The 21,838-nt window shown below is 40.5% G+C and overlaps 1 protein-coding gene across 4 annotated transcripts in view; it reads left to right on the top strand.

Annotated features, from left to right (window-relative positions):
* The first annotated feature begins 5,904 nt into the window (after positions 1 to 5,904).
* Positions 5,905 to 21,838, top strand: part of PLEKHA1 (pleckstrin homology domain containing A1) — a 58,558-nt gene continuing 42,624 nt past the window's right edge. Inside the window, exons 1-2 of one of the 4 annotated variants that reach the window (XM_030839317.3) lie at positions 5,905 to 6,132; positions 19,489 to 19,649. In XM_030839317.3, coding sequence (XP_030695177.1) covers positions 19,509 to 19,649 — 141 coding nt within the window. In that variant the 5' untranslated portion in view covers positions 5,905 to 6,132; positions 19,489 to 19,508. Of the gene's footprint in view, positions 6,133 to 19,488; positions 19,650 to 19,694; positions 21,034 to 21,838 lie in introns of those variants that run through there. The other 3 variants (XM_030839318.3, XM_030839316.3, XM_060286106.2) reach the window with 3 other exon arrangements.

The following is a 21,838-nucleotide window of genomic DNA, read 5'->3' as shown; positions in this document are numbered from 1 at the left end:
CTGAAGGAAGTCTTGCATGAATTGCTGGTTCTGAGACAGCTGCTGAAGCCTCCAGCCTCGGGGCAGTCTGGCCCTGTCACCGAGCAACCGTGCAGACTTCTCAGGGCCAGCCCTCTCGTGCACACCTGCACGGGCTGCACTTGGCAGGGGCTCAAGCTTGGCATCCCTTTTCAGCTTCTCGAAAGCCCCGAAACCCCCGCTGAGGAGGCAGGAAAGCTGTTGATTCGAATAAGCCGCAGTGGGACTAGGACCAGGCAAATAATTGTGAATGGAATTCATGCTTGAGACTTCTGGTTCTCACAGCTGCGGATTGGGGGCGGGGATCACCATGGGAATTCTGAGTATTGTTCAGCTCTGGCTGCAGCTTCCATTGTTGGACTCTGATTACAGCTTTTGTTTCACCATAAAGTACAGTTATTAAATGCCAGCCGAGAACAAAGATGTATTTACTTGCCAGGGGGTCTGGAAGGCAAGCTATTTTTAGAGCTGCCCTGCTGTTAGGTCTGCTGATGGGGGAGGGGCCAGGGGAGGTGGTTCCAGGTGAAAGTGAAATGTTTCTGAAGGAGCGGAGATGATTGAAAATGATGAAGAAGTCTTCACAATCCTGCTCTAATCTATTTATATTTATGCATTTTTGTGGCCAGGAGAAGGAGGTGGGGGGTACTTGGGAAAGCAAATTGAAGTCCCCCTGTATTAGTCAGGGATCTCCAGAGAAAAAGACAAATAGGAGATGGGTAGATAGATAGGTAGAGTTATGGTAGCATGTTTATTATAGGAAGTGTCTTGCATAGTTATAGAGAAGTCCCATTACCTGCTGTCTACAAACTGGAGAGCCAGGAAACCAGTGGTGTAATTCAGAATGAGTCCAAAGGCCTGAGAATCAGGGGTCCGATATTTGAGGGCAGGAGAAGATGGATGTCTCAGCTCAAGTAGAGAGAGTGGATTCACCCTACCCCTGCCTTTCCATTCTACTCAGGCCTTCAACGGATTGGACGGTGCCCCGCTCCTTGTTGGAGAGGGTGATCTTCTTTACTCTGCCTACGGATCCAAATGTTCATCTCTTCCAGAGACACCTTCACCAACACACCCAGAAATAACGTTTTGCCAGCTATTTGGGCATCCCTTAGCCCAGTCAAGTTGAAACATAAAATCAGTCATCACATTCCCCCAAGACTGGCATCCTGGGTCCTTCCAAATCAGGCCCCTTATTCCCCAGCACCGTATCCACATGGCCCTGCTCCCCAGCCATATCAAATTTCCCAAGGTCCTAGACCACAATGAGTACTTCTAGCCTGGTCATCCAGATATGTGGGTGGTCCACAGCATACCCACTGCCCAGGTGAGAGACTCTGAATGTGTCATCCACCTTGCTCAGGTGGGCTCAGGAATTGGGCTAAACAAGGTACTATTGATGGAGCCAGTAATGTGTGCCAGGCACTTGGCTAAGAGCTTTACGTGCATTATTTCATTTAAGACGTATGCAGAGGCTGTGAAGTAGGAATTATTATCAACTCCATTTTACCGATGGGGAAATGTTGAGGCTCAGAGAAACAAGGGAACAAGCCCAAGGTCAATGGCTAGTCAGCTCAGATGGACTCCGGAGACCAGGCTTTTTGCTTGTGTCCATAGGGTCAGCTGGTGGAAGCTGTCACCTCTGCTTCCCTTCCCCTGGGGGTCACAGCACGGCACACGTCAGCCTTCCTGAACACTTGAGGCACTGGTTCTTGTCGAACGTAAACAAACACTTCTGACAAACGGCAAGATGGATGAGAGAAACCACTGGCCTCTGACTTGAGGAGGAACTTGGCTAGCATTAGACAGGTGAGTTGCCGGGGTCTGGAGGAATTCCCAGAGCCCAAGATGGACTCATGCCCAGATCCTCTCCCAGCTTTGTCTGGAAAGAGCCCTTCACCCTCATGAGTGTTCCCCACTTCAGTATGGCAATTAGCTACCCGGCTGTGGCCCTGGACATGCACCTTGGCTTCAGAAAATCTTCCTTTTCAAGTTTTCTCGCCACGCTGGAGCAAGAGTCCACGTGCTTGGAAGATGCAGGCATTGTGTGCTCCACAATTTTAGGGCTTCCCAGAATCCCAGACCTGCCACAGGTAGTCAGGATAATTAATGTATGACCTAACTGGGGTGTCTGATGGGGCTGGAACCTCACCAGACCCCAGAGATCACGTGGGTTGCTGGGGCCCTTCAGGGGTCTTGTGGTATCAGGCGATATTCAGTGCCAGGTTCTCTTTTTTGTTGCCTGTTCGTCCTAAGGCAGGAAAGTGCACCTAGGGCAGGTGGTCCTGTTCTCTAAAGGTCTTGGAGGCAATCATCTCCCCTGACCCTCGATTTTTTTTCCTGTGTGAGCCTGGAATTCGAGATTGGTTGCTGACCTGTTTGGAAATCCTGTTCTTGTATCCCAGTAAGCATGGCATATGGACGGTCCCTCAGAGCTCCTCCCTGAAGGAGGATTGTGTTCCAGCCCCGGGACACGAGAATTCTCCAGAAGGAGAATCAGTCACCTGATCTGTATTCTGCGCAGGTCACCTAATCCCACCCCATCCTGGTGATGACTGAGAATCACCCTTCCTATGGCTGGGCTAAGGCCAGGTACATGGGAGGGCCACTCTTCTGACTCCTTAACCTCAAAAGCAACCCCACCAACTCCCTTCCCAGGGTGTGAGTTTCATTTTCACACTGAAAAATAGGAAAGAGCTGTCTTTAACTCTCTGCTACCCAGTTTCTGGAGGGAATAAGAAAGGAAGAAATCTGGGTTCAGAGAATGTTTGATTCATGTTTGATTCTTGTTCTCTCTGCGTTCTGATTTCTAGTAAAAACAGGAGTTTACTGCTGGAGTTGCTCCTTCTGTTGACTTCTGATTCTGACTCTGTTCATAAAGGGGGCTGGTGGCATCCATCATTCAACAAATATTTCTGTTCTAGGCACTGAGGATACAAAACAGATAAAATCCCTGTGGGTGTGGACGTGACATTCTAATGCGACACGCAGAAAATAAACCAGATAAAAAAGTAAAATATATGATGTGTGGGAACGTGATCATTGCTAAGGAAAAATAGAGCAGGGAAGGAGCTAGGAAGTGCCTGTGAGGGGAGGGAAAGTCAAGTGCTCAGTCCGTTACTGTGACTTTGGATCATCCTCCTGATCTCACTGTTCTAATTTGTGTTGTCAAAGAGGCTAACGCCTGTCTGGAGGATCCAGGGCCCAGCATGTAAGCATACAGAAGGGGCTAAATAAATATTTTTGCTGGAAACATACAAGTGCTTTGCACATGCAAGGCAGGATGATGATGATGACAAGGATGTTTGAAAGGTAAACTGCAGATTCTTGAATTCAGAGTCCTCTCCCTTTTCTTCAGATGACAAGTATCCATGGAATATTCCAGCATTCCTCAATGCCGTCTGTGGGTCCTGAACGTTCTTGGTTTGCTCCCAGACTGTAATTTCAATAAGGGAATATTCCACATACTTTTTTTTTTGTTAAATAACACTGAAAGTACTGTTATGTAATAAACTTCTCCATCCAAAAAAAGACCAGAGGAAAAGCAGAGAGTGTTTTTTTGTTTTGTTCTGTTTTTTCTTTTTTCTGTTTCTGTTTATTTGTTTGTTTTTCTCATTGTGTTCATTGGCCGATCCAGAGCCTTCCACACAGAGGGATGCTAACAGGTTCTGGTTACACTGCAACCTCAAAGTAGCCCTTACCTTGGTGTGTGTCCTTGGGCAACTTGAGTCACTTCTCTGGCTTTCCTCATTGTCTGTAAATGTGACTGTCAAAATCAAACACCCTTTGGGGCTTGTTAGGCAAAAACAGCAAAGGAATAATTTAAAACCACTCAGTCAGTAATGTCTAATGATAATAACAGGAGAAAGATTCCCTCTGGGTCCCATCTGGAGGGAGTGAGAGCTCTCTGCTTCAGTGGTCTGATCTCTGAGCTAGGGTTTTCAGATCAAACACAAGACATTAAGGTTGAATTTGAATTTCAGATAAACAAGGAATCTTTTTTTTTTTTTAAGTTTAAATATGTCCCAAATATCCCATCTAGAATCTTCTAGGATTCTGGAGCTGGAGACCCTTCTAGACCCCCTAGCCAGGGACAACAAGCTCAAATATCCAGAGAGACCAGGCAGGTGACACCTGGGTTTTTATGTGAAATCTCCCTATTTTTAACTGTTAGCTACACATTCAGTTAAAAATAAAACCCACTGTGTGGACAAAAGGAAACAGCTCTGGCCAGTTTATAAACTATGATGAGGCCAAATCCTTTCAAGCATTGTAAAGATGAGGAAATGAGGCCTCGGGAAGACAGCTGTCAGCAGGGCTACACAGCTAAGGTTTCTCAAAAGATAACAGAACAATCATCCTGGAAATGTTGAAGACAAGCAGTCTGAAAGAACCAGGGCGGGAGCATTCCACGCAGGCTGGGGAGCGGTTTTCCCCTCTATCAGCTTATCAGACTCTGAGAACATTCTGTAAGGTGAGCGGTTGAGGTCACTGAGCATCAGAAAGGTAAAGTGTCACCCTCTGCCTAAGGTCACAAAGGTAAGTGTCCACAGGTAAGTCTAGGGCTGTTTTTCACTCCACCTCTGATTTTGATGAGATAATATCTAAGCTTCCTTTAGAATCCTAATGGAGGTAAACTCCAAATCCGATTCTCTACCTCATAAACAGAAGTGAGTCAGGAGGCCAGGCTGAGTGCTGAGACTTTTGACCCAGTTCACAAATAAAGAAGGCGTTAAGTAGTCAAGGTTCCAGGCTCGTAGGCATTTACCTTGTGTTTTCTGTCCTAGCAGCTGTACACGTCCAGCCTGTGCTACTGCTGGACATTGATTTGTCTCCTGTACATGTTTGCATAGGAAGGATGTTCTGAAAGGTGTTCCTAAAGATTTTGATGGAGAAGGAAAGGAAGGACACAAACGGAACAAATATTTATTGCCAGCCTAGCGTGTGCCATGCACTGTCAAAGCCGTGGCATATAGTCCTTTCCCAGCTCTTTGCGTATCTGAATGATTCTTTTTTTCAGGTTTCAGCTCAAAAATCACTTCGTCAGACTGCCTTCCCTGACCACCCTCTCTAAAGAGCCCCTCCTCCCCCACTATCTCTTTAACTTGCTTAGTTTCTCCATTGCATTAAAATCTGTATTTATCTTGCTAGTTTAAGGACTAGCTCCCGCTACAGACTGCAGACTCCATGAGGTCAGGACGGCATCTATCTTGTTCTCAAGTGTGTGTCTAATGCCTCTTGCGGGATTTGGCATGGTACGTGCTCAACAAACAGGTTAAATATTTACGAATAAATATTTATGATAATACATATTTATGTTCCAGCCTTTCGACTAATCGAATATCGACTAATCGAATGACTAATCGAATTTCGACTAATCATTCTTTAAGTTTCTCTAAGCCTCGTGTCCTATTAAGTAGGAGGTGCAGATACAGTTCTAGGGAGAGAGAAATTGTTAGAATTGGCGCGAAGAGCTGTAAAGCGTTTTTCCCCAGGTCACACAACAGCCTGTGAATTTATACTTCCTGGACTGATTATGGGACAGCTTGCAAACAAACTATCTGCAAACGAATGAAGCCTATTTTTAAAGATCCCTGTGCCTGGAAGTTCTAGGCGGTGACACAAGAGAACCCTGAGTTCCAACCCCGAGCCAAACCCCGTGGTCCTCGAAAACTACGAATCCCAGGATGCACCGCAGCGCAAGGGCCCAGCGCTCCGCGCGCGGTCCTCCCCAACGCGCCCCAGGTCGCCGCCCCTGAACCAGGAAGACGCCCCCTAACCCGGCCCGCCACGCCTCCAGGACCCGCGCGGGGCCTGCCGGGACTTGTAGTCTCCTCGGGTTGGGAGTGCCCGCTCTGGAATCTCTGCCGCCGTCTGGGGGCTGAGGTAGCGCGGGCACGCGTGCGCAGTGCGCGGGCGGGCCGTCGTGGGCGCCGCTCCCGGCAGCTCGGTGCCTGTGGGACCAGGGGCCGCGGCGGCGCCGGTGCTCCCGAGCGAGGGCCGCCGTGAAGTTCGGCGTGAGGAGCGCGGCCGCGCCGGGGCGGGGTGAGCAGGGCCGGGCTCCGGGAGCGCGGCGCCGGCTGAAGCGAGCTGGGAGGCTCGAGGGACCGGCGGGCGCTGGTAAGTGCGGGCCCGCGGGCGGTGGGGGGCGCGGGGTCCCGGGCTGCGCCCCGAGGCCTCTCTCCTGGCCGGTCGGCCCGCGCGGCTGCACCTGGTAGAGGCCGCGGGGCCGGCTCACCTGCGCGCGCCGAGTTCTGGGCGGCGGGAGGGGGCGGCGGCGGCGTCTTCCCGCGGCTCCTTCCTTTATTGTTTTCCTGACCTCGGCCCTCGGCGGCGTCCGGCCGAGGAGGATGGGGAGCCCGGCGGCAGTCGCTGTCGCCGAGGAGCCGTGCGGTGGCTCTGCTAAAAAGTACCGTCGCGCCCTCCTCCCGGACGCCCGGCCGGCCAGCTGTCGGGGGATTCCCGGCGGGCGACGCCTGTCGAATGGCTAGACTTAAGGGCAGAGCTCACGGGGGCTCAGCTGCCTAGGGGCATCGTCTTGTATTATGTTAATGCGCTTTCACTTTAGGACTCGCCGAGTCAGAAGTCGACTCCGCCCTGTGCCCTAGCATCCTGCAGTATTAGTGCTTTACCCTAGCACCTTAATGGTGCAGTGACCAGTGCGAAAGTTGGAAGTGACTTGTCCAGGGTCACGCAAGTAGGACCAAGGAGGCGACCAGAACCCAGGTCTTTAAGCTTAGAGGCCAGCTGCCAGTCTCACCGCTTTGGGACCGTCTTGAGTGGTTTGTGGTTTATTTCAGATTCTTTCTATTGACCCTCCTGGATAGACCATCAGAGGGGAAAGTGTTGTCATAATGAAAGTCGTGTTTACCGCCTTTGGTAGAATTCTAGTTATGCTGTGCCCAACAGCAGAGCATCTGCGCGCGGCTGGCCACCTGAATAATGAAACTCGATCGCTCTGTTGGGGTCAGGTCCTAGAGGAGGTTATAGAAGATATAGTAAGGCAATTTGGGCCATTTTTTTCCCCCTCCGATTTCACCTTACAGTCCTATAATGCTTGTTTTCTTATTTTATGATTGATCGTTGTTGGTTTTGATAAGATTTTCTTAGCTTTAACGGAGTCGTTGCCGTTTGTCAATTCGTTTTTTTAACTAGAAAACCTTATTTCCTGTGTGCTTAACGACTGGAACCAATAGCGCACTATGCGGTTTATACCATAGTCTTTTATCCGAGAACTACTCATCTGTCTGCTTTATTTCCCCCCAGGCACACAGCTTACACACTTTCTATGTTAGTTTAAAGCCATTGAAACTCTACAGCAAAATTGGGGTAAGCTTTATATGATTCAGAGAAAAACTTGAAAAAATCATTTTGTAAAACTAAATGTTTTTTTCACAGAAGAACTTGAAGAATTGCTATTTAAAAAATAGTAAGATTCATTCTGACTAAAAAGCCTATTGCGTTTCATACTTAAATTTTCATAGTAACACATTTGTGGCAAAAGATATTTCCCCAAGTAGAGTTAGTTTAAATCCTTAACTTGGCCATATCTTCCCAGGGGAAATTACATTTTAGAATATTTATGTATTTAAACAAGAGTATTTAAGCTTAGCAGAATTTGAGTTAATAATTAATTTATTTTATAGTGCTGTAAACCCTACAGTGTATCCATTGACAGGATTCTCTTGAAGAGTGTACCTGTATCAAAGGATACGGCCATGCATTTGTCCTTTGTGGTAAGCAGAGGATAACTTTGTGGCATTAAGGAGATGTGATTTATATGTATTGAAACTGCTTCATACCTCATTTTATCTTGTTAATTAGTATTTTTATTGTTGTTTTTGAGGAAGGGGGGAAGTAGCAGGTTTGTATCCCCCTCCCCCCTAGTTTTAGCAATGTAGCAAAATAGGAAAGAGGTGGTGTGTAAATGTGAGTTTGTCATAGACTAGGAGAGACAGTAAAACAGGATAAGTATACAATTGTTAGGAAACTGCCATGAGTTCATAAGCCGGAAGGACCGTTTTAGAATTGTTTAAGGACATTAAGAATAGCATAGAGTTATTTTCTTTAAAAAGTCACTGTGGGCAACACTCACATGTTGGTTGTTAATATATAGGTTGTGATATTGAAGACCCCTAGGAGAATAACTTGGGAAAGATGGAAGCATTTTATCTTTTTATAGGGCTTTTTCTCAAAAAACATTTAATGCAGCTTAAAAAATAAAGACTTTCATTTAAGCCTGAAAGTTCTTACATTCCTACTGCAAAACCCACAGTTACTTCTACCGATGATAATTTGTAATCCAGAATGAAATCCATGAAGTAATTTATTAGCATAATTTAAGTTGGCCTTTGACATTGAAGTACCGTTTGATGTTAAATAATTGTTCTTGTTTAAATAACTGTCATTTAAGAACGAGGAAGATAAATAGTTTTCTGAATAAAATGTAGTAATTATTCAGATGTGACAGTAGTTACTCACACTCTGCCTTTATTAGACAGAAAATTTCAAGTTCTGTAGCAGTAACTGCCTCAGCTTTATTACTTTTTCACATGCTTGAGCATTTTACTTTTGATAATATTAAAATTTGATTTTAAATTTCAAGGTGATTCTCTTATTTAGATCTGCAATGATACAATAAAATGGCTTTATTAGGAGATAAATATTAACATTTAGTTTTAATTCTTTTGGCCATTTGTAAGTACCTAGCATTTGGAAATTTATTGACTGGTATCAGAAAAGAGTTCCTAGGGTAGAAACTTTCTGTTGCTTTAGATGCTTGTCTGCAATGCTTAATTATTTTTAGAAAGATAAACGTGTGGATTTTTTTCTTAATTTAAAAATAAAAATTGTTGGTATTTGTTGCAGCAATAGGATTTTGTTATGCTTAATGAGTGACATTAAACCATTTGAACTCTGAGTGATATTTTTTCCCAGTAGTTGCTGTATGATAAAGAACACGTGAATTTGTAATTCCTAGAAGATATTTAAGCAAACGTGTGCTTGCTGTTTATTTTGGTAAGCCTTTGATTAGTTGAATTGCTTTGATTTAGGAGGATGGTATTTTGAGGATTTTAAATCATAAACATTCTTTGAACTGGAATTTCTGTTGAATGTAAAAGAAAAATCAAAGTCATTTAGGATATTATTTTAATACTTAAGTCTTTAGAGTCTTAAAAATATTGAAGTCTTAAATATTTTTTCCTACATGGAACCCTTATCAGACTTATCAGTCTGATAATTTTATTCTTCAGAAAGTTGTGGTTTTACTCCTTTGGGTAGCCTAGCCTTTAATAGTTTAACCCTTGAAATCTGGATTCTGGATTCAGTTTAACCTCTTCTTGAAGAAAGGACAATCACAGGCACTTAGAATTGGAAGTGGTCTCAGAGGACTTCTAATGTAGCATCTTGTTGGGTCCCGTAAATCCCCCATGGGAATTTCCACATCAGGTGTTCCTGTCATTACTGAGGGCAGTGGTGCTGTGCCGTATGTCGTCAGGTTATTGAGCGGTCTGAGCTTGGTGAGAACAGATTTAAGACAGTTATATTTTTCCACATTGACTGCTTTCAACTATGCTTTGTTGGATCTTCCCTCTCCCTGCTTCCTCATGATTTCATGGGCAAATGGTAGCTTTTCTATCATTCACAGCTATTAAAAGCTCCAGTCTAATCTATTTCAGTTTAAACCTTCAATCTCCTATTAAAGCTCCACTCCTCCTTTAACCCAGTATCTGGCCACTTATTCCCTGAAGCACTTGGAGTGGGGAGGGATTGTGATGTGCTCCCTGGATACCTCTTTCTTTTCCCTCTTTGTGGATGTATTTGAATAGAGACTAGTTAGAAGAAAAATGAAAAAAGGCGACTCTTTCTTGCCTGGCGTTATTAAAGCCTTTTCTTGATTAACAGTGGCGAGCCATTAATATCTAGTGGTAGGCTTCCAAACTGGAATTTTTGGTGAGATCTTGCAGGGAGAGTCCCCACTGCACAGTCCCTGGATATGAAATTTGCTGTGGGTAAACCTTTACCAATCTACACTCCTTCCTCATTTCTGTCCTCTCAGTCTACTTGCTGGTTCTTATGAGTGTTTGGGGGTAAGGTGGGTTTCTCTCTGCAGCCAGATTTTTTGATAACAGCAAGACAGCTCAAGTCCAGCTACCTTCTGTAATTTACACTTAATACACTGGAAACTTACTTCCTTTTGATGTCAAATGGTGGCCTGCAGCCTGCTTAAGTCTGCTCCCTTTCTGTGCCCTGCCGTTTCTCATCAATTCTCTTTGTCCCCCTGCTCAAATAGGCACAGGGTCACTCAGTCTACTTCATAAGCAGACATTGAACTGGAGAAAGAGATGACAATTTGTCCTTCTTGTAGGCACTTCTGATCTTGGTGAATGATTGTCTTGGGGCCCCCTACCACTGCTTTTGGGTGACCATCACCTTCCTTCTCCCTGAACACTTGGAATACTTGTGTTTTTCCCTCTCTCCTGTCAGCTGCTCGTGTAGAGTGGAATGACGGTAAGACGTTGGTTAGAGTACCATAGCCCTGAGGTGTGTGTGGGGTGTCAGGGCCAGACTCCACAGGTATTTGATCCTTGATGTCTGTATATCTTAAGCTTTGTGTTGTCAGAAGTTTTGGGACAAGAGTAGTCTCATTCAGCATCTAATCAGGACTTGAGTAGTGAAGTCCTGTGGGCCTAATGAAGTCTCACTGTGCAGAATTTAATTTTTCTTTTTCTTTTCTTTCTCTCTTTTTGATTTTTGTTTTGTTTTTATTTTTTTGACTTGCTTCATGGTTCCTGACTGATGAAGTGTTAACTGTGTGTGTTAATTTATGAATGTTTGTATGATCTAACTATGCCCTTAGAGCACAAGTAAAGCTGAAGGATAGATTTTGTAGAGGTTTTAATTACACAGTTTTATCTGTTCTTACCTCATACGAGCTTTACTGAAAGTATAAATCCAAACAGAAATATACTATCGAACCTTTTTCCTTCCATCATCTAAGCAAACCAGTCGATTAAATCGTTTGCTAAATGATTTCTCATCAGATGATGCAAAAGCGGCTTTCTGTCTGGAAACTTAAACATTAATATTTGATGCAATAATTATGGGTTCCTTAATTTTTTATTCAACAAATTGTTATTGAGTCCCTTCCATGTTCCAACCACTGTTTTAGGCATTGGAGAAACAATAGTAAATAGAAAAAAAGTCCCTGATCTCATGGAGCCTACATTCCAGTGTGGGGAAACAGACAAGAAATAAGTAAATGATATTGTTTGTTAGCAGTAAATACTAAGGAGAAAAATGAAGTGGGGAAGGGAGATGGGAAGTGGCAGGACAGTTTGGAGCATTTGCAGTTTTAGATGGGGCGTCAAGAAGGCTTCCCTGAGAAAGTGACATTTGAGTTAAAAGGCTCCGAGTGGGGAGCTTGTCTAGTGTGGTAGGCGTCAGTGACTAGATGAGTAATCAAGCGGGGGAACTGGGACAGTTTGGGGTGGGGGGTAGGTGAAGCCTGTATGTCTTTGTAAGAGCTTTGGTTTTTACTTTGAATGAGATGGGATTGCATTAAAACAGTGGTTCTTAACCTTGGCTGAATGTGGGAATTATTGGGGGAGCTTTAAAAATGTACTGATGCTTAGATCCGATCTCCAGAGTTTCTGATTTAATTGGTCTGAATGCTCTAATCCAGGCATCAGGATTTTCAAAAAAACTCCCAGGTAATTTTAATAAGCAGCCAAAGTTGAAGAGATTTGAGCAGAGTGACATTTTATAGTACTGAAGAACATGGGCTTTAGAGCCAGATTCCCCTGGTTTGGATCCTGGCTCTGCCACTTCCTAATCATGTGACCTTGTACAAGTTATTTTTAAAATCTTCTGTGCTTTGTTTTTCTCATCTGTAAAATTATTATAAGGATTAAATTAATTTTAAATATTTGCTTGGCAAATATTGAATAAACACTCGAACATACGTTTTAATGAGATCACTCTGACAGCTGTATTGAAAATGGAGTGAAGGGGGCAGGGATGCCCTTGCAGTAGTCCAGCTAAGAGGTGATGGTGGCTTGGACCAGAGTGGCAACAATGCAAATGGTGGGATTCTGGATATACTTAGAAGATGGAGCCAGTAGGATTTGCTTATGGACTGGACATGGAATGAGAGAAACAAGTCTTGATCAAGTGTGACTCCAAATTTTGCCTGAACAGCTGGAAGAAGGGAGTGACTTTACTGAGATGGGAAGGACAGAGGGGAACAGATTGCTGAGGGGGTATATCTGGGCTCAGTTTGCTAAGTGTGAGAGGCCTGTTAGGTAAGTAAGTAGATCCATAGAGTTGGCAGTTGTATACATGAGTCTGGAGTCCAGCAGAGTGTCCAGGGCTGGAGATCGCAGTATTTAGACCTATGTGAATGGGTGAGCTCACCAAGAGATTGAGTGTAAATAGAGAAGAGGTCCGTGGACCATCCCCTGGGACACTACAACATTCAGAGGTCTAGGAGAGGAAATGTTTTTTAAGGTTTCTGATGTGCTCTGGAATGAAAGATAAAAGACAGTTATAATTCTTTTTTTTTTTTTAAACAGCTTGGTTGAGGAATAATTCACTCAAAGTGTACAATTCAATGGTTTTAATATATTTGCAGAACTGTGCAACTGTTATCACAGTCAGTTTTAGAGTATTTTTAGCACCTTAAAGAGAAACCCTGAACCCTCCCATCTCTAGGCAACTCTTCATTCCTTCCCATCCCCCATCCTCCTAGGCAACTACTAATCTACTTTCTATCTTCATAGATTTGCTCATTCTGGATATTTCAGATCAGTGGAATCATATAGTGTTGTGATCTATTTAGAGAGAAGTGATATCCGTTAATCCCTGGCTTCTAGATTCATTAGATGCTAAATCATTTGGTAAAGGTGGGGACTATAAGATCTCACCACTGTAAAGATACATATACGTACATTTTGCTCTTTGTAATTGGTAAGAGCACTGGGGTGAAATTTTGAGACTGAATATTCTGTTCCCTAACAACCTGTTTTCTTGTGGTATTGGTATTCATTGAAGACTCTTGCTTAAATCAGTGATTATATTGGAATTGCAAAGTGGTGATTTTCTATTACTATCATATTTTCAAAGATCATGAGTTCATACTAACTGATTCAGATGCATTGTATAGAATTTTTCCTTTTGTTTTGTATTTGTACGTTTTTTCCCTTACTGTGAAAATCTAGGTTCCTAATAACAAAATTTGTTTTATTTTACTTTAAATATAATCATAGCATCAGTATGTTTACATTGTCCTGTGATGCACCTGAAGTACTATCATTTGCATAAAATTGTTTCAGAATTACAGAAGCAAGTAGGATTGCTGGTCATAGGGTAAATGCACATGTTAAATAGTGCCAGATTCTTCTCAGTAGGGTCATACCATTCTGCATTCCCACCAGCAATATAAGAGAGTTACTGTTTTCTTACAGCCTTACTAGTATTGTAGGTTGTCAGATTTCTGAATTTTTGCCAGTCTCATAGATGAGAAGTGGTATCTCTGTGTAGTATAGACTTTTTTTGAACTTTTCCTATGAAAAAAAGTTCTTATTAACCTTTCTTTTTGTAATGAAGGATTGTGAACTTCCACAGAAGTAGACAGGATTGTATAACTACAGTACCCATCATCTAGCCCCGACAACTGCCCACCCAGGCCATCCCTCCTCCATCCACCCCTCCTTCCAGAGTATTCAGATAATGTTTTGTCTCTGTATGAATAAATATCTCTAAATGATGCGAATTCATTTTCTTAGTAACATAACCACAATACCATCACCACACTGAAAAAAATATATATGTTTCCTTAATTTCATGAGGCAGTATTCAAATTTCCGGTTTCCTTAGATAACTCAGTGTTGTTGTTGTTAACAAGATTTAGATAAGGCCCACATGTTGTGATTATGTCTTTTTAGGTCTTTTAACTTATAAGTTCTTCCTCCAGTTCCTTTCCCCCTACTCCCTTGGAATTTATTTCTGAAGAAGCCATGTTGTTTGTCCTGAGAAACTAATTATAGTTTGAATTTTGCTGTTTGAATCTCTGTGATATAGGTTAACGTATTCTTTCTCTGTCTTCTCTATTTCCTATAAATTGGTAGTTAGATCTAGATTCAGGTATTTGTACTTTTTTTTTTCATAAGTGTTTTATAGATGGTATAAATTCCACAAGGAGGCACATGAAGTCTGGTTGCCTTTTTTTGCTTGTGGTGTCAGTAGCAATGCCTACAGTATCGTGTGTCATTTTGGGATTTTCTTATCATGAGTGATTGAGCATCTCTTAATATGTTTGAGGGTCATTTTTATGTCTTTTTCTGTGGAATGTCTGTTCATGTCTTTTGCCCACTTTTCTACTGAAGTTTTGATATATTTCCCTTGACATTTTTTGCAGACTCTTTAAATGTTAGGGAGATTAGCCCTTTGTAATATAAGCTGCAAGTATTTTCTACTGGTTTTGACTTGCTGATCAGGATTTGCCATGCAAAATATTTTTTAAAAAGTTATTTGTAGTCAAATTTATTTAATGAATTTTTTATCATGCTGGATTTTTAAAACTTTTTGGAGTTTAAATTACATACAATAAACTGTATCCATTTAAAGTTTACAATTTGATGAGTTTTGACCATATTGTTGCATGCAGTAGGAGTCCCTTTATATTGTAGACTGCTTTTCCATTGTATAAACATACTACATTTTGTTTATCTTTTCACCTTTTGATGGACATTTGGGTTGTTTCTAGTTTGTAGCTATTATGAATAAAGCTGCTACTACTAATGGTTGTGAATTAGTCTTTGCATGAATATATGTTTTCATTTCTCTTGAGTAAATACTTAGGAATAGAATGGCTGGGTCATAGGGTAGGTGTATGTTTGGTTTTATTGTCAGAACTTTTCCCGTAGTGATTGTACCATCTTACATTCCCATCAACAGTACATAAATTCTGGATGCACCACACCTTTAATAACATTTGGTGTTGTCAGTCTGTTTTAATTTTAGCCAGTCTGGTGAGTATATATGGCATGTTTTTTAAAAGAAATTCGGCATTATTGAGGTACAATTTTACATACAATAAATTTTACCTCTTTTAGTGTATAGTTCTATGAGTTTTGACAGATGCATGTAATTATATAAGCTCTACCACAATCAGGATGTGCAACAGCTATGTTGCCAAAAAAATTTCTCTCTTGTTCTTTCTCTCTTTTGTTCTTGTTCTCTCTCGTTCTTCTATCGCAAGCCCTGGCAACTCTGATCTGGTTTTTATCACTGTAGTTTTTTTTTTTTAATTTGTATGCAATACAGCTCACTATATGTGGTATTTGAGCCTACTTTTGATAAATACATAGTTGTGTATACTATTACAATCAAGATACAGAACAGTTCCATCACTCCGTAAATTACCCATTGAAGTCAGTCCCTCTCACTGATCTGTTCTCTGTCCCTATAGCCTTTTGGTCTGGCTTTTTTCACTTAACAAAATACCCATATTGTGTGTATCAATACTTTGTTCCTTTATCTTGCTAAGTAGTATTCCATTGTATTGGATGTACCACAGTTTCTTCATTTACCAGTTAAAGGACATTTGGTTTGTTTCTGCTTTTTGCCAATTATGAATAATGTTGTTTTAAACGTTTGCATATAGGTTTTGTATAAACATAAGTTTTCAATTCAGTTGGATAAATACCTAGGAGTGGCACTGCTGGGTCATATCGTTAAGGGTACGTTTAACTTTCTAAGAAACTGCCAAACTGTCTTCCCAAGCTACTGTGCCATTTCACATTCCCACCAGCAACATGAGAGACTCGTCATCTGTTTCACATCCTTGCCAGCATTTGGTATTGTCAGGGTTTTATTTGTTTGTTTTTGTTTTAGCCATTCTAGTAGGTATGTATGTAGTGGTATCTCACAGTTTTTGTTTGTATCATCTTACTAATGATGAGCATCTTTATGTGCTTATTTATTATTTGTATGTCTTCCTTTTTCTTTCTTTTTTATTATTTAAAAAAACTATGTATATCTTCTTTGTTGACCTGTCTGTTCAAATTTTTTTGCCTATTTTCTTACTTGGTTGTTTGTCTTATTGAGTTGTAATAATTCCTTGCCTATTTTTGGATATCAGTTACTTGATAGATATATGTGTACTGAATATTTTCTCCTGTTCTGTGGCTCATCTTTTGATTTCTTATTGGTGTCTTTCAAAGAGCAGTTTTTAATTTTGATTAAGTCCATTATATCAACCATTATATGGTTTAGGCTCTTTGTGTCTAAGAAATCTTTGTCTACCCCTAAGATCATGAAGACTTCATTTATATGTATATATAAATGTCTTTAAAAAATATATCAGTGTGTGTGTGTGTGTGTGTGTATGTATTTTTTTTTTGAGAAGCTTAATTGTACATTAGGTTTCTGATCCATTTCAAGTTAATTTTTTTCCACATGCATAGTTAATTGTTCCAGCACCATTTGTTGAAAGACTGTATTTGGAATTGCTTTGACATCTTTGTTGAAAATCAATTAACAGTATATGTATGGGTCTGTTTCTGGATGGTATTCTGTTCCATTGATTTATTATATCTTTTCACCAGTCCTACACTATCTTTATTGCTGTAGCTCTGTTGTAAGTCTTGAAATCAAGTAATGTCAGTCTGTTCTTTGGGAAACGGATTTAGCTTTTCTAGGTTATTTGCATTTAAATATATATAATAGAACCACCTTGTCAGTTTTTATAAAATATCTTGGAATTTTGATTGGATGTATTGTATCAGTAGTTCATTCCTTTCTGTATCTGGGTAATATTCCATTGTATGTATGTACATTTACCTGTTGATGGACATATGGGTTGTTTACAGTTTTGGGCTATTGTGAATAGTGCTGCTGTGAATGTTCACGTATAAGTGTTTGAGTACCTGTTTTCAATTCTTTTGGATATATACCTAGGAGTGGAAATGCTGAGTCATATGGTAATTCTACGTTTAACTTTTGAAGAACTACCAAACCGTTATACACAGCTGTTGTACCATTTTACATTCCCACCAGCAATGTAGGTGGGTTCCAATTTCTATACATCCTTGCCTATACTCTTATTATTTTCCTCTTTTAATTATATCCATCCAGGTGGGTGTGAAGTGGTATCTCACTGTGGTTTTGGTTTACATTTCCCTAATGACAAATAATATTGGGCAACTTTTTGTGTTCTGGTTGGCCATTTGTTTTATCTTCTTTGAGAGAAATGTCTTCTCAAGTCCTTTGTCCATTTTTTAATTGGGTTTGTTTTTTCGTTGTTGAGCTGTAGGAGTTATTTGTATATTCTGGATATTAGACCCTTATTTGCAAATACTTCCTTCCATTCTGTAGGTTGTAGTTTCATTTTCGTGATGTCCTTTGATGCAAAAAAGTTTTTAATTTTTATGAAGTCCAATTTGTCTTATTTTTTCTTTTGTTGTTTGTGCTTTCAGTGTCACATCTAAGAATTCATTGCCAACTCCAAGGCCATGAAGATTTTCCTCTATGTTTTCTTGAAGTTTTATAGTTCTAGCTCTTATTTTTAGATTAATTCATTTTGAGTTATTTTTTGTATATTGTGTAAGATAGCGGTCCAGTTTAATTCTTCAGCACGTGGCTCTCCAGGTGTGCCAGCACCGTTTGTTAAAGAGGTTTCTTTCCCTATTGCATGATGTTGGCACCGTCGTTGAAAATCAGTTAGCCATAGATGTATGGGTTTGTCTCTGTGCTCTCAATTCTGTTCCTTTGGCCTGTGTCTTTTCTCATGGCGTACCACACAAGTTGACAGTTTTTACCTGCAGTATGTGTTAGTATAGTGTACTAATTTTCCAAGCTTTGATTACATTTTAGAAATTTTTTAGAACTTTGGGTAAGTTCATTGAAAAATTATCTCCAAGTGCCAGATCTGTAATAACACACACATACAAACTTAATTTATACTTTTGTTTAAAACTTTTTGGGGAACTTTTTTGGTGGCGCAGTGGTTAAGAATCCAACTGCGAATGCAGGGGACATGGGTTCAATCCCTGGTGTGGGAAGATCCCACATTCCACGGAGCAGCTAAGCCCGTGCACCACAACTACTGAGCCTGTGCTCTAGAGCCCGCAAGCCACAACTACTGAGCCCGCATGCCACAACTACTGAAGCCCATGCACGTAGAGCTGTGCTCTGCAATGAGAAGCCACCACAGTGAGAAGCCTGCACACCGCAATGAAGAGCGTCCCCTGCACGCCGCAACTAGAGAAAGCCCATGTGCAGCAATGAAGAACCAATGCAGCCAAAAATAAATAAACTAATTAATTAAAGAAAACTTTTTGGCGTGTTTCACCATTTCTCTGGCTGTATACAGAATAGTGATTTAGATAAACAGTATATCAGGGCATATTCTAATTGAATTTTCACTGTGAGTTAAACGAAAAAATAGTTACATAAATAATTCAACCTGCCGAAAGATGTTGGCGCTGGCTGTAGAAGTACCTTTGGAGTAGGAATAGTCTGCAGATTTGCATCACATCAGGAGGGAATCACATATCTACAGTTTTTAGAGAAAAATGGATGGAAACACTGCTTTTTATCCAAGCCATGGTTTTTAACTTTAGTGAACATAACAAAAATTTCAGTACTTCAGAATCAGAATATGATATGCCTCTGAAGTCTCTTTTAATCTGTGACTTCTCTTTCTCTCTCCTTTTTTTTTTCCCCCCGTAGTAGTTTATTTGCTGAAGAAACTGGGATTTTGGTCCTGATGTTTCCCACGGTCCACTTTTGCTGATTGAATACCTGTGGTGACGTTTAATATGTTCTTCTGTGTTCTTTGTTTCCTGTGAACTGGAAGCTGGACTTAGGGAAATCTAGAAACTTGATCAGATTGAGACAAACCTTTTTTTTTTTTTTTTTTTGGTTATATGTTCTTTATTGGTGATGTTTGTGTCTTCCATTCGGGGGGCATATAATACCTGCTTATCTCGCTTTTCATGATGTTAGCTTACTTTATTTTGATTCATTTTGGTTTTAATAATACCAAGGATTTTAGAGTGACAGGATGATGTAAACGTTAAGATATAAGCTCTGGAGTCCAAGAATCTGGGTTCATGTTTTGATTCATTACCTGCTAGTTCACTAATCTTGGAAAGGCACTTCCCCTTCTCAGTGTTATATTTCTTACCTATGAAATGGGGATGACGATGCCTACTCATAGTGAAAAGTAAGTTATTCAGCTGACATGAATAGCTGTCCCTTGTCCGCATCAGTTCTATATAGTTGCATTTAGTAACCACTCACAATAAGCTTAATTTCAAGTGATTTTTGCCCATGCTTTTATGTATTCACATTAACCAGCCCCCACCTAATGTTGGAAAGTGGGCTCTTTGTTGAATAAACCATACCATAGCACATTTAATGCTTGAAGTCCACTGAGAAGTACTTACTGTTAATGTTTTTATTTTACAGTGTAATGTTCAAGCCCAGAAATGCCTTATGTGGATCGTCAGAATCGCATTTGTGGTTTTCTAGACATTGAAGAAAATGAAAACAGTGGGAAATTTCTTCGGAGGTACTTCATACTGGATACCAGAGAAGATAGTTTTGTATGGTACATGGATAATCCACAGGTTTGTAAAATCCAAAGGGTTACCTCTTCAAAAGCATACAAGAGTTTTAATTATGAAAGTATTTGATATACTACGCAGGTGTTAGGATTTGTCTTCCTAAACAAAATATGTTTAGATTTATTTCTACTGACTGTATTCTCCTTGCCCTGTACCCCCAACTCCTACTGTGTTAAATAAATTTCAGAAGATGAAACTAAGTTTATTTGATAAAAATTTATGCATGTATTTATGTTTTCCCTTCCTTGGGAGGGGCAACTCTTAACTCTGGTAGAAAATTTTTGAATCGTTTAAATTTAAGATACTGTCTCTAAGATAGAGACTACTATCTTTTGGTAAATAAACTACTTAAACGAGTTGATACTCTTGCACATGTATAGTCTTTCATCTTGTAGTGTCAGACTTGAGTGTTGGCCACTCGTGAATTTGATTTTATTGTTGTTTTGCAAATTATTGGCGGTAAATGTCATATATTAAAAATTAGAATCCCAGTTTTAAGATCTGTGAGTGGCCTTGGATTAGAGATCATCTGTTGAGTAGTTTTAAATTTTCTCTGCCTGTGAAACTCTTTATTCAAATTGAGAAGTATGTTGCAAGGAAGCATGTGCAAAGCAAGAGATGAGTCCCTAGCAAACTTCTAAGCTGATTTGGTCTAGTGGATGACTTGTGCAGGTGAGGAATGAAAAGTTGGGGAAGAGCAGGGACTGGTAGGAGGTTCCATTCTGTGTCACAGAGCAGGACCCAGATCCCCTAACAACTGGTCTGGTATTCTTTCCTCCCCAGTACTGATTTTAGGTTAGACAAAATAAATATGTGCTAATGCATTTATATTTGTTTATATAGAATTTGAGATGTAAGGAACCATATTCAATATCCTGAGATAAATCATAATGGGAAAGAATATAAAAAAGAGTGTGTATGTATATGTGTGTATATGGCATATATATATATGCAGCAGAAATTAACACAAAATTGTAAATCAACTATATTTCAGTAAAAAAATTAAAATAAAAAAGGAAAAAAAAGAGAACTAGGATAAATACTAGATAATTGAAAAAGTAATCAATTGGCAATACCCTTGAAGGCCACAGGGTACTGAGTAACCCCCAGCAGGACTTTGTGAAAAGCAAGTCCAGTCAGGAAGCAAACATCCCCTCATCCTGTCCTGTAATGGGGACAGACCAAGGAGAGATGATAAATTGGAGCTTGACTTCTGACAGGTTTTTTCTTTTTTCCATTTTTTGGCCGCGCCATGCGGCATGGGGAATCCCAGTTCCTGGAGCAGGGATCAAACCCGCGCCCCCTGCATTGGAAGCGCAGAGTCTTAACCACTGGACCGCCAGGGAAGTCCTGTGACAGGTTTTTTTTTCCTTCTGTTACACAAAAGGTAATAAGATGGTGATCAGGGCAGCCTCCAGCGATCTGGTTTAAAATATACCCAAGGTCACACAATACAAGAAGTTGAAGTTTTAGAAAATACAGTGTCATATATCTTGGATTTGGAGTTTATACATTTATCATTTCCTACACCAGATATACTGACAACTCGCACTTCTACTGATAATTAAAAGAAATTATAAATGTAAAAAAAAAAAAAAGAATTTGAGTTGTTAGGGACCTTAGTCCTTAGTATTAATTCAACCTCCTCCTTAATGCAAGAAACCCATCTATCCCTGATCTTCACTTTAACTGTTGTTTGAACTATATATTACTAAAAAAACAAAAAAAAAGTGTTTATTATATTCGAGACAGTTTTTAATTATTATTTTTTTTGTGCACCAGAAGCTGGTTCCTTGGATCTTCTACTTACTGATCTACTTTTGCCCTCTGATTCTCTATAAATTTAGTCCTTTATCCACATGCAGCCTTTCAAATTTTGGAAGATAATTTGTATTTTAATTCAGTTTATATTATTTGAGTGCTGACTTTGTATGAGACTTTCTTTGCTAGGAACTGTCTTTTCTCTCTCCTTATCCTTATTGAGTTTATTGACACCCTGTTTTACTCCCTTATCTCTGGGTGTGACCAACTTTCTTGGGTGATAGTAACCTGTCTATGCAACTGCATGATTAATACCTTTATTTACTTGACCAGAGTCACTGGGAGAAGGAACAAGTCAGCAGAAATCAAAAGTTCATGTTTACCTTCTTTTTCCTTGTTTTAAAAACATAAATCCAGTTCCTCCCTTTTAC

Source organism: Globicephala melas, chromosome 16, assembly GCF_963455315.2.
Source record: "Globicephala melas chromosome 16, mGloMel1.2, whole genome shotgun sequence".
In the NCBI taxonomy this organism is placed as follows: Eukaryota; Metazoa; Chordata; class Mammalia; order Artiodactyla; family Delphinidae; genus Globicephala; species Globicephala melas.
This window is presented reverse-complemented; position numbering and strand designations above follow the sequence as displayed.